General features: G+C 37.8%; 2 protein-coding genes across 10 annotated transcripts; one reads left to right on the forward strand and one right to left on the reverse strand.

Annotated features, from left to right (window-relative positions):
• Positions 1–4,091: 4,091 nt before the first annotated feature.
• primpol (primase and polymerase (DNA-directed)) lies at positions 4,092–9,381 on the reverse strand. Of its 8 annotated transcripts, none has more exons than XM_079279090.1 (12): positions 9,245–9,381; positions 8,274–8,566; positions 8,062–8,156; positions 7,845–7,983; positions 6,775–7,109; positions 6,536–6,684; positions 6,231–6,393; positions 6,052–6,141; positions 5,838–5,930; positions 5,160–5,266; positions 4,988–5,034; positions 4,092–4,880 (listed from the first exon to the last, which is right to left on the reverse strand). In XM_079279090.1, the coding sequence occupies exons 2-9, from the start codon at positions 8,445–8,447 to the stop codon at positions 5,858–5,860; spliced, it is 1,218 nt and encodes a 405-aa protein (XP_079135216.1). In that variant the 5' UTR covers positions 8,448–8,566; positions 9,245–9,381; the 3' UTR covers positions 4,092–4,880; positions 4,988–5,034; positions 5,160–5,266; positions 5,838–5,857. The 8 variants fall into 8 exon arrangements, with proteins under 8 accessions (XP_079135216.1, XP_079135215.1, XP_079135214.1 ...); XM_079279089.1 differs by having other exon boundaries at positions 6,052–6,149; XM_079279088.1 differs by having other exon boundaries at positions 5,160–5,400; positions 6,052–6,149.
• Positions 9,382–10,935: 1,554 nt separating this feature from the next.
• Positions 10,936–14,024, forward strand: LOC306785187 (ecto-ADP-ribosyltransferase 5). Of its 2 annotated transcripts, none has more exons than XM_079279430.1 (4): positions 10,936–11,001; positions 11,226–11,312; positions 11,431–12,128; positions 13,192–14,024. In XM_079279430.1, the coding sequence occupies exons 2-4, from the start codon at positions 11,262–11,264 to the stop codon at positions 13,265–13,267; spliced, it is 825 nt and encodes a 274-aa protein (XP_079135556.1). In that variant the 5' UTR covers positions 10,936–11,001; positions 11,226–11,261; the 3' UTR covers positions 13,268–14,024. The 2 variants fall into 2 exon arrangements, with proteins under 2 accessions (XP_079135556.1, XP_079135555.1); XM_079279429.1 differs by having other exon boundaries at positions 10,953–11,069.
• Positions 14,025–14,185: the final 161 nt, after the last annotated feature.

Below are 14,185 nucleotides of genomic sequence, written 5' to 3' on the forward strand. Positions count from 1 at the left end.
TCTTCATATTTGGTTCAAACATACTCTTGGACTCGGTTATGATCTGATTAGAAAGGTCACTGTGACTTCACATTTGTCAAGAATTCATTTGGTAATTATTGACTTGGGTCGATTGCCATACTCCTCGCTTGATGACCCGTGCTCTCGCTCTCGTACAGTGGTAAATATTTTGGCTGCGCTAGCTGCTCCAACATTTTAAGGGCATTTATGAGAATTTTAAGGCATACTATACTACCGTATGCCTTATTTATTTGTGAGTATTGGGACTTACTATACTGTGGCTTTTCTCGACCTACTATACTAGGACTTTTTAAAACTTTTTTTTACTTTTAAACTTTTTTACTTTAGACTTAAAGGGAATTCTTTGCATACTTATACCATGACTTTGTAATGATTTTCATCATACTATACTATGACTATTTGGTTACTTTTTAGGACATACTATGCTACAGACAGGTATAATAAACCTTTTTATGACTTTTTTTGACATACTTTACTATGACTTTTTGTGATTGTTTTCGACATACTATACTATAGCTACTTATATTTTTCGATTTATTATGAAATGGCTTTTACAATTACTTTCAAAGACCTTGTATACTCTGACTTTTTGACACATTTGACTTTTTTGTAAACCTTTTGTTAACTTACTATAATAACAAGCTTGTATGTCTCTAGCAGTAAAGAAAGCAACAACTGTGGATGTACTGCAGTTTAATATGTAAAGCACCAATGACAGTAAAAATTCCAGAGTAACAAAACATCTGCTCAACAATATACAAAACTGCTGAGTGAGGTGGGGAACAAAGGGTTGGGCTAGCACCAACTCATTTAACAAACGAAAGAAATCTAATTTCTAACTCGTACACAATGCCGCTTACTTACTACAGCTAACAAAGACTGAACAAAATAAAAAGAAAGCATATCTGACCACCACTAAATTCAGTGTTTTACTAGACCGTCAAGTTTCCTGTGTGTGGTGCTGAAATAGTGGATGAATTTACAAATATAATCAAAAATAAATATCTGCCCAAAACCACTAAGCTAGTGCCTGAAGTTCACTGTTAACACAAACCAAAACCTAAATTATCGTCAGAATGAACTATCTCACAGATTTACATTGCAGAGAGAGACACTGGGGCAATACTCTCACTCACAGCCGCCCTGACATTTTCTCAAGGCAGGTTTTATCAGCTGGGACGGTAGGCAGACTGGCAGGTGGTTGTCGGCTGGCACCAGAGTCAAAAAGATGTCGGGGCCGGTTGAAATTGGGGAAAGACTGGAGCACCAACATAAGACGGAGGTCCAGATGTGTTGAACAGGTGGGAATCCCTCTGGAAGGGTGGATCAGACAGGAAAAGACCACTGTAACAGGCTGACTGATGACCCTTTTTTTTATTTATTTTTTTATACATACTGTTCATGCCTTTTTTCAACATACTATACGCTGACTTTAGTTTTTTACTTTTTAGACAAACTATGACTATTTCATGACATTGTTTGACATATTATACTATGACTGAAATACTTTTCATGACACACTTTAATATGACCGTGTGGTGACTTTTTTGCAGTGGTGTACAAAGTACCCAAAAGTCATACTTGAGTAAAAGTACAGATACCTTACTGGAAAATGACTCCAGTAAAAGTCACCTATTAGAATACTACTTGAGTAAAAGTCTTAACATTAAATGTACTTGAGTATTGAAAGTAAAAATACAAGTAAATGCTGTTAATAAAAAAGCAAAGGGTCAGAATTTTGAGAATGATGAAGTTTAATATTTTAAGTGCTGTGGCACCATGACCAAGGACATGGAGCTGTGTTGAACATAATTGGGTCGGCTGTGATCCATTCAGGAGCAACAATGTTCAACATAATATATTGTACATAAGTATACTTTTGCATCTACGATGAACTCATCATCATAATTCTCCGACAAGCAATATGACACTATGAAGGAGTTGCAACAGTGCGTTTATAAGTATGCTCATTCCGACTAGAAGATGTAGAGGGCAAATGCATAATATTATGTTCAGCAAAAAATATCCACTTGATGCATCAGGTCAGTGTTTTGAGAAAGGACACCTGCCTTGTAAACTCCTGTGGGCCTGATTTGTACAATAGGCAAAGGTTTTGCTCAAGCTGAATCTGCAATTGGGCGACTGCTACCATCATAACTCCATCTGATCATCCACAACATGACCCAAATATCAAAACATGATCAATACTAAAGCAGCACCGAAAGTAACCCAGTCATTACTTGAAACTGAAACATGTCCTGTTCATCTTCAGAAGACTATTCTATTCGAATGTAAAGAAGTTACATTGTATTGGAAGCTAAATTCTAATACAATGTAGCTTCTTTACATTCTATTCGAATGTAAACAAGCTACATTGTATTAGAATGTAACCTCTTTACATTCTATTAGAATGTAAAGACGCTACAGTGTATAGAATGATTCTGTTGAAGTTATTCCTTTTTTAAATGTTTTAGACGAGTCACAAATCACTTTAAAGGAGTGATTATAGCTGATTTAACTTACAGACATGAGATTGATCTTCTCATGTCACTCTCTTTATACAATGATATAAATTCATCCCTGTTTTATTGATATCTTACGAAAAGTTACTCCTCATTTTTCGTGCGTTTTTCCTGCAAAAGTCCAGCAACATGAGTCTGTTTTGGCTTGTTACATGCATACTGTCTTTTCAAAAATAAACTTCCATCTTCACAGGAAACAGCTAAGGTTTAGGCGATGAAACTACTTAGTTAGGTTTAGGAAAAGATCGTGGTTTGCGTTAAAATATCTACGGAAGTGGCGTTGCTTATGTACGGAAGTCACGTCGCAAATAAATCAACATTGGCTTCTCGTTTCACACACGGCACAAACTGCGGCCTCCTGGAGGAAACACCAGTGTTTGTTTGACCCATCCACCTCTCCTCATCCCACCCGTCCTGTGTGGAATTCTACTCATGTAGTCGCTCGCTAGCTATAGCATGTAGCATCACTGGGAATCAAAACACCGCGGCTTTGAGAGCACTTGTTTGCGCATTAACGTGATTAACCAATGATTTAACTTGCTGCTCGGACCACTGATTCACCAAACCTGCTTGCTTGCAGTGAGTCTGTGTTCCACCACAGTCCCCGACGCTGCTCTCATGATTCATTTGTTTCTGAAGATAGATTTGATTTTGTAGCGAGTAACGAAGGTTTCAGGGGAAATGTATCGGAGTAAAAGTATCAGTTTTCTTTGCAAAATGTAGTGAAGTAAAAGTCAACAGAAATATAAATAGTAAAGTAAAGTACAGATATCCAAAAAAACGACTTAAGTACAGTAAAGAAGTATTTCTACTTCGTTACTATACACCACTACTTTTTTTGAAATACTATAAAATTGCTGTTTCGAGACACTATACTATGACTTTTTAATTTTGTCAGTGAACTACTGTGATTTTTGCTGTGACATTTTGGACTTTCTATACTATCGCTGTTTTCTGATGACATTTTGTACTTTTTGTAGACACTTTACTCTACATACTATACCATGACACTATGCTGTATGCTGCTCCATGACACTATGCTGTTTTTCCCGGCGTTCATGACTTTTATTACACACAATACTATGACCTTTCATGAAGTTTTACAACATACTGTACACTATGATTTTTTGAATGGCATAGTAAACTATGACGATTTTTATACTATGACGTTTGTCACGACATACTATGCACTATGTTTTTGCATGACATTTATGACAACATGATTCTTCATACATAGTATTCATACTATGAATTATTTATATTACTTTTGTAACAATATACAATACTATGACTTTATTATTTACATACTAAACTATGAGTCCGGCATGAAAAGGTATGAGCATTTAATAGTTTTTAATTTTAAATAGCCAACAGCTAATCATTTGAGGGTTAACGAAAGAGGACACTGCATTCCTAGCATACAATTACTTTTCACTACATTTTTTATGACATACTATACTATTGCTTTTTAATGACATTTTCATCGCATACCACAATGACATTCTATACTATCACATAAAACAAAGTCATCGTATATTATGCCATGAAAATGTTTTATTTTTCTAGATTAATCAGAAGACGTGTTAAACTATCTTTATACATTCCTTTAATGGCAGATGTTAGAACCTGGAATTTGTTTTTAATTGTCTTTATTCTTGCATTTATTGCAGTCAGAGGCATTAATAGTACTTGCATTCATCATCAGATGAAATGTTTTATCTGTTAGAACAAAGCGTCACGAAGTGTAATCAATGAAAATCACCAGATTTCAAAAGCATGTCAGAGAAGCACGCATTTACAAATCCAAAACACATGGCGCAATTATAACCAATTGGAACATTTGGTTAGACAGTGTCCTAACAGTCAACAGACTGCTCTGCCTCTTAACACTGCGTCGTGGACCGTTATTGTAAAATGTGCACACTGGGATTTGATGATGGGGTTGACACTGCAATCAAAGCAGTAGTGTTTCCTCTGATTCCCTCGTCTGTAAGATGTGTTTTTCTACCACTTCTGATGTACAACCAGTACCTTCTCTCCATGACATGGCTGCTTTACAAGCTGTCACTGGCTCCTCTGAGCAGTCTGCCTGATTGTCATCCTCTACTGGGATTCAAAATCTGCCATACATTTGAGCAGGAGCTGATCAGAGATATCCATATTGTTTTGTTCAAAGTTGTCCAGGCACTCCAAGTAGTCCTGGTCATCCTGTCCATCTCCCCACACGTCATCCGTTGCCTCCTCTGGACACACTGTGCTCTCTGGGGCCTGGTTTGGTGCCTGGCTGAGTTCAATGTTGCCCGCATCATCCATTAAGTAAGCCTGGTCTTCTTCATCCTGTAAGTGAACAGAACACATAATCATAAATACACCATGTCTTTGAGCTTTAAAAAGATGTCCTGGCTACGTCAGTCAGGATGCTAGTTAAAGTAGAGCAAACTAACCAGTGTCATGATATAGCTGACGCAGATCTCCTGTGGCAGTGGGTAACCTGTAACGTTAGAATTATTTATCTCAGACAGGTTGCATTGCCACCATTGAGCACTCCCTATAAACAGATCATGTAGCCTTCATTTGTGTTAAATATAAAAAGTCAGTATTGGGGTCATAACTTACTTGAGGACCTGAAGTTCCTACAGTCAGGATCGTGACACTTCTGGTACCACACTTCCTCTTTCAGGTGACCAAATCAGAAGGGAAGTGACGGACAAGTCACACACAAACTAGCAAAACATGAAACATACATACATGATGTTGTTGCTTTTATGAAACCTTTCCACGTTTTCACACCAGCGGTATTTAGCGATGTCGTAAACAAGCAATTGTTCAACAGCAAAGTAGCTCCATCGCCTGATGCCTGTTGAAGTAAACATATCGGACAGTTCTGACATTGCTGATATCAATCTTTGCATAGTGCATTATGACATAGGATGGTTTGAACACACACACACACTTTGAACACACACACACACTTTGCAACTCACCGAATGGGAACAGCAACTTACTGTATGCTATCGAGAGGTATCGAACATAGAGCATAGTATGTCGTGACAAAAGTCATAGTATAAAAATCGTCAGTTTACTATGCCATTCAAAAAATCATAGTGTACAGTATGTTGTAAAACTTCATGAAAGGTCATAGTATTGTGTGTAATAAGTCATGAATGCTGGGAAAAACAGCATAGTGTCATGGTATGTCATGGCATCTCAAGTTGCTAATCGGCTGTAAACAAGCAGCGGACAGAAGGAAGTCTTCATCTTTAGCAAAAGCATATCATTAGCCAAGACACTTACTTCCATGCACGCCATCTTTTTTAATCACAGTTCGTACAAAGTTGTCCACTTCTTGATGAGGGGACGACAGGCAGCCAGAAAGGGAACCTGCTACTGATGGATTTGACAAAAAAAAAACAATGTGGAAAAATATTGATACTCTGACTAATTACATCATAAACTGTTGATGCATGCACAAAACAGAGCGAAGCCTCGTTTGTCAGTTCAGTGCTACCTGGATATGTGGCTGATCCCTGCTGGCAATGAGGCCTCGAGGTTTTGGATTCCTTTGTTTCCGGGACGTCCGACGTGAGAATCCTTTGACCTGTGAAACTGATGACACAGAAATAAGCTCTAAAGCGGTGGCTTGATGAAGGTAACATTTCAGAAAACAGAATTTAAAAAGTGTTGCACCTCATATTACAGACTAGGGAAGCCAAGAACACGCTTTCCTCCTCAGAGACTCCTTTGTCAGGTTTGTGAATAAACGTGTTGTCATCTGCCACCGTGAATGCAGAGTTCTTTCCCACTTTTGATGACTTGTAAAGGCGGAAATTTCTGTTCTTGGTGTAAACACCTGTTTTTTGTAAAAGTATAATTATCTCCTGGCAATGTTTACAAAATGGATGCATTAAAGAGGTGCTGAATGTATCAAGAGCAACTTTTAGTGTCTGATATAAGGGTAAAAATAACATATAAAAGCTTGTGGTTTCTCTTACCAAGATCAACAAAAAGACAGTCTTGGCCGTCCTTGTTTTTCACCTGGAGGAACCCGAGGTCAGTCTCTTCCTGCTTGCACCTCTTGGCTTGTGGACTCTCAGCCATCTCATCTGCCTTTGCTGGCGTCCCATCAGAGACGGCATGAGTTCTGCCGTCAGTACATAATTGAGACAAATTACACAAAGAGATGGTAGCAAAGACATTTGTATATGTATTTTAACATGTCTGAAAAACAAACCGTGTTTCACTGTTTTCTGCCACTGAATTCATCCCAACATTCAGGACACTTTTGGGTGTGCTCAGGACTGGGTGGAGAATTGCGTGGATAAACCTGCCTAAAAAACAACAGAATATATGAACTGAAGTAACATCTGAACAAAAGTTAAAAAAAACATTTTGTTCCCTCCATGAAACACTGGACAAACCCATATGAATGTTGTCTTTGAAAGCTGCATTTTGGAGATTGAAGATGAGATGTCGACTGAACTTGTCTTCCGTGCTCGAGTCGAGATTGAGGACATCATTTGCAGAGCACTCGACCCCATAAACGTCCATTAGCTTGTCACAAACATACTGTCGAGACACAAAACATGGAGCGGTAAATATCATACAGCTGTATATCATACATCTTTAGGTAAGGAAGTAACAAAATAAGCTATTACACACACTCTATCCAGATGTTTCCCCCATATGTGAAAGTTCAGTCTCTATATTTATCTGTACGTACACACACCATTAAAATGTGTCTGGGAGATTTAATACATGCTATTCAAATTGACGTTTTTATTTAAAAGAAATGTGGAGACGAAAAATGAGTGATGGCCTATTAGTGCCACTGCCATGCATAAACATACCGGTTATCTTGCATGCTATACTGAATTATTTTTTTAAAAATATAAAACAAAATATATGAAAAATGATCTAATCAACCAAAAATGTCACAACTCCCCTGCAGTACCGCCGCAGACCCCCTAGGGGTCGCGGGCCCCCTGTTGAAGACCTCTGCCCTAGAACATTCAATATGCCTTAAAAAAAAGCCCTTGTAAGTATTTTGTAGCTTGGCATAGAAGAATACGAGTGAAAGATAAACAGACATTTTTTGACTTTTATTTTTTTTGTTATAACTGCTCTTTGATTTTTACTCACTTTACTCAATGAATGTCAAGTGAACTATTTTGTAACACATTCTTTGGCTTTATAAATGTTGAACTGAACAACATATGAATCATTGTTACCTGCATGTGAAGCAAGCTGCTCGATAAAACTAAATATATCAATATTTCGATGAAGATGCGAAGAGTACGCTACCTGGATAAGTGAAGACACCATAGCTTTACCATCAGCTCCGTTGTTTGAGGGCTTGTGGAACTCCAAGTCAAAGTAAAGCTTACAAACAGCGCCATCTGGTATCACCTCATAGCAGTGCATCAAGGACTGTGTGTAAGTCCTGAAAAAAAGAAATCAAGTGACAAATCATCATTGATGCACACCATCACATTTTAACCATTTGACAATGTATCTTTACCTGTAGTAATGCCACAGCTCACTGTAACTGGTGACCAGGAAGATCCTTTGACCCAGAGATGTCTTTTCTTTTTCAAGTGCAAAAACATGTACAGCCTAGGGAATGCAAGGCACCACGGTCAGCTTTCTGACCTTTACACACAGGATGTAACATCTAATGTGCAGTCTAATGAGATAGTCCAGCATCACAAGAGTCGTGTGTTACTACTGTACCTCTTTGCAGCTCTGAGCGAAGCCGATAGCCATACACTGACGAGGAAAGAGCTTCCAGACGGAGGAAGGCTGGCACGGCCACAAGCGAGGTTTGTAGTGTGTGGCCAGAGGTTTCAGCTGGAACGACTGAGCAAGCTGCTCAACCTTCTTCAGTCGATCTCCCCACTTCCTCATCTTCAAATGCTTATCAACCGCTTTTGTTCGACCCTTTATTGCACCCACTCAGTGACTTGCTCGAGGAAACTTCAGCAGAGGGGAAGCTGGAACTCTAGTCCTCCTATCATCTTTTCAACCTGAAAACAAAATGGCATTAGCATCACACAGAGAGGTGTTTTTGTTATTTAGCCTACTGGGCGGACCAAATAATACGAACACCTGTTAGTATAACATACAATCTACAATTCAACAGCCTCACAAACTACATCCTCCAATATGATAACACAGATATAACCTCCATAAAGGTAGGATTTATTACAGGACTGTTGTATTATACTGCATTCGTTTTAGCGTTTTAAGTGTCACCAATCAACTGGTAACTCAGTGTATATTAAGTATATTAAATATTGTGTAAAATAGGATTAGATATATTCCTAAACATCCCAACAGTACACAATATATACTGGTCCTACCTCAACCAGCTTCAACATTAAAATGCCGTTTACATCAGTGATCATTCAATAATATAACAAAATACTCTGAAAGGAACAAAGACTACTTTTACTTTTGATACCTCAATACAATATATTTGCTGCTAATACTAAGGATCTTAACCTGTTTTTATTGCCAGATAAAACAGCACAGTTACCATTATAAGTCTTGGGCATTGCGCAGACGTTAGACATAACGTTAACCTAATAATCAGAGCTGAAAAGTTAACGCAGTTTATCTAAGCAGTAACCGTAACATTGACTTATGCTATCTTTGACTTGAACGTGATATCCTAATGTATGAGTACATTGGTCATAACTCACCGTTAGTTAAGACTCAAAGGACCAACAAGCCAGTAGGCTACGTTACCGCTACGTTACCGCGGTGTTTATGTCATTAATCCAGGTATTCAGTCCCGTCACTTTCTCAGTTGAAACATAAACACACAAGTAGTTTCAGCCTCAGAGTCGTTTTATTTTTGGCGCGTCCCGAACAGGAAATAGCGCTGCTTCCTGTTTCCGGTCCTAAACCGGGATCGTACCAGACAACACTATTTGTTTGTTTTACTGTAAATTATCGTCAATTAATAATTACATGTGTAGCCTTATGATGAAATAAAGTGGACGATTAAAGTGCATGCATCGTAAGCGTAATGTGTCTCTGGTCGGTACCAATCATGTGACTTCCGGCTACATAAAAGAAAAGAAAGCCTTAAACATAAGAACATTAAACAAATATACATATACAACTGCATATATGACAAATATCTCATCGTGCTGAAAGATTAAACCAACATCGTTGAAAGGAAAAAAAAAGTTTCCAATATCTGTTATTTCATTTGGCTTTACATGGAGGGTATGGAATATGATTATCCGTGTAACTGTAAAGCCTAATGCTGTTAAAAAGTTGTTCAAAAAGTATGTGGGTTGAATTAAGTACAGTTAAAGTTGTCTATGTTTAATAATGGAACTTGGCAAAAAGGAAAAAAGCACACCACACAGCACTGCTTGGATCTCGAGCGGATGGGATGTTTTCAATCTAACATCCGCTCTCCTGTTCCTCACACTCAAACTAAACATCTACTGTATATATAAAAAATATGCCGTTATAGGCACGTTGGCAGGTCCTCTGCCAAATCGAGTGTCAGCAGGCTACTGTACCAGCAAGGAAGGAAGGAAGTGAGAGGAGGTCAGAAGGTGGAACATAACTTTGTATTGGAGGAAGAAGCTATTCACAAGCACCAATGAAAACACCATATGCTAAAGTGTTTAGTCATCAGGTAAGTGTTTATGCATTAAGAGGTGTTAATTTAATTTATCAACAGCACACACAGTGGGCATCGGAGGATCTTTTCAGTACTTGTTTTACCTTTTAAAGATTTTATCAAAAATTACATGCACAACTTTTATATTTGTGCATTCCTTCCATACTGAATGCAATATATGTCTGCTTTATGAAGTATTATTTCAAATCAAGCAGCAACAAATGAATAGTGTCTATAGCTATTTAGTTGGACAAAGGGAAATTCAAAGTTTATTTATGGGTAGATTGTCAGGCTTCTCACAATCAAAGCTAAATATTAACATCTCTTCAAAGGTTTTAGCTCAATTTCACCGATATGACTTATCACTTATTTTACTTTTGCAAGTATTGCTTAAGGAGAACATGTGAATAAACAAAGCAAAGCATATTGTGACTTTATCATAAAATCACAATTTAGGAGGTTAGAGAGAAAGAAAGAAAGAAAGAAAGAAAGAAAGAGAGCATTTGAGTGAAACTGGGAAATTAAGACAATTTATTGCTGCGCTGGACCATTTACGTTTATCTGGTTTATAAAAACATCTGCGACAAAATCAGCAAGAACTTACAGGAACTCGGTAGCCGAAGCAGAACAAGTAACTCAACATCAGGGCCCCCAAAGATATGTTATTTCCTTCCACAGGAAAGGAAAAGGCGTTCCTGGTGTGATAAGTTTTAACTTCCCCAAAGATAGTGTTCTGCTGCAAATGATCGCTTCCCTGCACTTGGATGCACACAGACTCGACTTTTGCTCCATGAAATTAATTTTCCCTGCTTTAAGGTATGAGCCGTTGGACATTTTCTTTTAGTTTAAGTATTTCATCATTCATGGTTATCTGGGGTGAGAAGGTGGGTGCCATATTCCAAGAGTGAAAAAAATAGGAGACTGAGGGCTTGTCTAAACAAAGTAATTGAGCAACAAGCCAGACCATCCCATTTCTGGACTGCATACAACTTTTTATACAAGTTTGGTCCTGCAATTCTCTTCTTGGTTTTCTGTTACAGGTCAGTGTAGACAGAAGAAAAGAAAAGCCCTTCAAAATGTGCGACAGAAGAACACTGCTTCTTGCTGCAATTGTTTTCTACTACAAAGTAAGTTGTTGTTTCTTTTAAAAATAGTTATTTAAACCCTGTTGTGATGTTGTGTTAGATTTAAAGATAATATTTGCTTGTCTTGAAACTATATTTTAACTTCCATGCTCAATTAAAGGTGACTGCAGGGAGTGCAAAAGTGCTGGACATGGCCCCAAATGCTGTCGATGACATGTACAACGGATGCCGTGAAGAAGCCATGGAGAAGTTTATCCATTCAGGTCTCTTAAGACAAGAGCTAAACAACAGTAAGGAATTCCAGAAAGCATGGGATGCAGCTACTCATTGTTCAAAGCTGATCCCTGGAGGAACAAAAGAACATACCGCTGCACTGTTGGCATATGCTGATTGGGATGAAGATCTAAATACCTTTGACAATGCAGTCGAGACACTGGGTGGAAATGTAAGCATCTATGAAAAACACTTCCATTTCAAGGCTCTTCACTTCCTGCTCATGGATTCAATGCTGCTGCTGAGTACAAAGAAGTGCACGACTCTGTATGCTGTCCAAGACAAAGAATACACAGCACAAAAGGGCTCGAAGGTGAGATTTGGAAGGTTCACCAAAGTTCACTCAAGCGTCAGGGAGATAATGGAGGATTCATACGAAGTCCTCTTTAATGTCACTTCTTGCTTCTTTGCTAACCTTGGAGACAAAATTTGCAGCCAGGACCAGAGTATGACACTCATATCTCCAGCTGAAGTGTTCACTGTGGAGGGAGTAAATGAAAGAACTGACGATGATTCTAAATTCACTGAGATCGTTTTGAAACACTCAGAACTGGACAGCTCGCACAACTGTTACAGTCTGTCAGGGTAAGACATTTTCTTTATAATAAATACAATATGTTGCTCTATCCCATGATTATTAAAAGTGATATTATGATTTTCAACATGATTTATTGATTAAAACTGTTGAATGTTAAATAATTCATGAAGAATTGTCTGGCATCAGGAACTAAGGGGCAATTGTGGCTCAGTGATCGAGCGGGTCGTCCTTCAATCAGAAGATCGGCGGTGCGATCCCCGGCTCCACTAGATGGTCCTGATGGACAGGTGGCACCTTGCCATCAGTGTATAAATGGGTGTGAATGGGTGAAGGATGACATGTAGTGTAAAAGTGCTTTGAGTGGTCGGAAGACTATAGAAAGGCGCTACACAGCACAAGTCCATTTAACATCAGATGTTTAAAATAGATACAAAGACCACATGAAATCGCCTGACTTTATTTAACCAAAACAGTCCCTTAAAGTTCCAAGCCCACAATATTTTAAAGCCCTTGAAAACCTGGTTGCAGAGCTTTATTATTTCTCTAAATCCTTAAATATTAATGACAAGCAACAATCAAACTTAGTGTTTGAAAAAAAAAGATTGTAACACTCAAGAATCAACTTGATCAACTTCTTGCAGGCTGAGCGAGGGCGTACATTTTAGTTTCCAATGTCCCCAACAATAAACCTTTAAATTGATTAGATAATGTTTAATTTCCATCTACATTAGAAATATTAAGTCGTTTATCGTATTATCTTTGATTGCTGATGGTGTCTTTTCAGCTAAAACAGCGAAATTATCTTTTATCTGAAAATGAAGGGGAGTTGTGGGACTTTTTACAGCCCTGACGAATGTTTACAGGCTTCTCACAAGCTGCATACAGTCAGGGCAGCTTGTATGTCCACGCCCACTTCAAACCAGTGAGATAAGCTGAGAGAGAAAAAAAGGCACAAATCTCTTTCATGAAATAACTTAAGACAGTTTGCAATTTGAAAGAAAAATGTTGTCTTCATGTGTAGGCCAACCTCGCTCATAGTATGATGCAGATTTTCTTTGCAAAATGACCAATGATATTAACATTTCTCTCTCTTGATTTCCATCTCTCTAGGTCCCCAGCTGATGTCTCCACCCAGTGGCTTGTGTTGATGCTTGTGGCTTTATCTCTTTTTTTCTTTAACTATTGAGAACAAATGGGACAAAAATAGCTGCTCAGAGTTGCACTGAGAGTTACACAAAATGCTGTTTTTGTACAGTCGAACAAAACATTGTTTTGCTTCGATGCTGCCAAATAAGGTGTGGCAAACGTTTGTAGCCCGCTGACAAAATACAGTCATAACACTGTTGTTTAATGGCTTCAAACACATTTGCTTTATGCTTATCAGAAGATATATACTGTAAACTTATATTTCTGAGGAAAGTTTCTTTTATACTTTTTGGGGGCATTTCATATGTTTGAGGGAAACATGATGGAAACTTTTCATTTGTCTTTAATACAAGGTCAAATAATTAATGCTTGTTTCCTCTGATGATAATTAAAACAATCAAAACCATGAGGAAGATTGATATTGAATTCAGACATTATTATTGTGTTACACCATTTTACATTTCTCAGAATTACAGCATGCGACAATATTGTGGTGCAAAGTGGCATCAATAGAAATAGACACATACATAAGATCCTATATTGTCGAGTGAAGAATAGACTGTTTAATCTGTAAATGGCATGCATAAGTTTATTTAACTTGTCTTCTCAAGTTCAGTGAATTCAACATAACTGTTTTTACATTTTTACAGTTAATCTATATCATAATACAACAATTACACGTACATTCACAATAAAAGGCTATATATAATTTGTGTCTGTGTGTTTGAGTCTGCACCAAAACATCAGAATATTATATTGTATCATATGCAAAAATGAATACTTCCAGTAAACAGTAACTATGTTAGTACTATATGAACAGTCACAAACAAGTTTTTTTTAAATGCAAAATGCTTTTTTTCAAACTAACAAAAATTACAACAGCAAGCACTTGTGAACGTACACCCAACCAGGATCACTTAATATCAGGGTCACTATAATAGATTTAAGGGCATTAACG

The sequence above is a fragment of the Melanostigma gelatinosum genome (genome assembly GCF_949748355.1).
Source record: "Melanostigma gelatinosum genome assembly, chromosome: 11".
Lineage (NCBI taxonomy): Eukaryota > Metazoa > Chordata > Actinopteri > Perciformes > Zoarcidae > Melanostigma > Melanostigma gelatinosum.

Bases quoted from the DNA above. Each gene is read 5' to 3' on its own strand.
- primpol (XM_079279088.1), bottom strand. From the start codon at position 8,447: ATGAGGAAGTGGGGAGATCGACTGAAGAAGGTTGAGCAGCTTGCTCAG. The intron at 8,157-8,273 runs GTACAGTAGTAA...TGCATTCCCTAG, and splicing joins TCGCTCAGAGCTGCAAAGAG to GCTGTACATGTTTTTGCACT. The intron at 5,931-6,051 runs GTAGCACTGAAC...CAAATCCATCAG, and splicing joins GGGATCAGCCACATATCCAG to TAGCAGGTTCCCTTTCTGGC.
- LOC306785187 (XM_079279429.1), top strand. From the start codon at position 11,004: ATGAGCCGTTGGACATTTTCTTTTAGTTTAAGTATTTCATCATTCATG. The intron at 11,070-11,225 runs GTGGGTGCCATA...TTTCTGTTACAG, and splicing joins TGGTTATCTGGGGTGAGAAG to GTCAGTGTAGACAGAAGAAA. The intron at 12,129-13,191 runs GTAAGACATTTT...CCATCTCTCTAG, and splicing joins AACTGTTACAGTCTGTCAGG to GTCCCCAGCTGATGTCTCCA.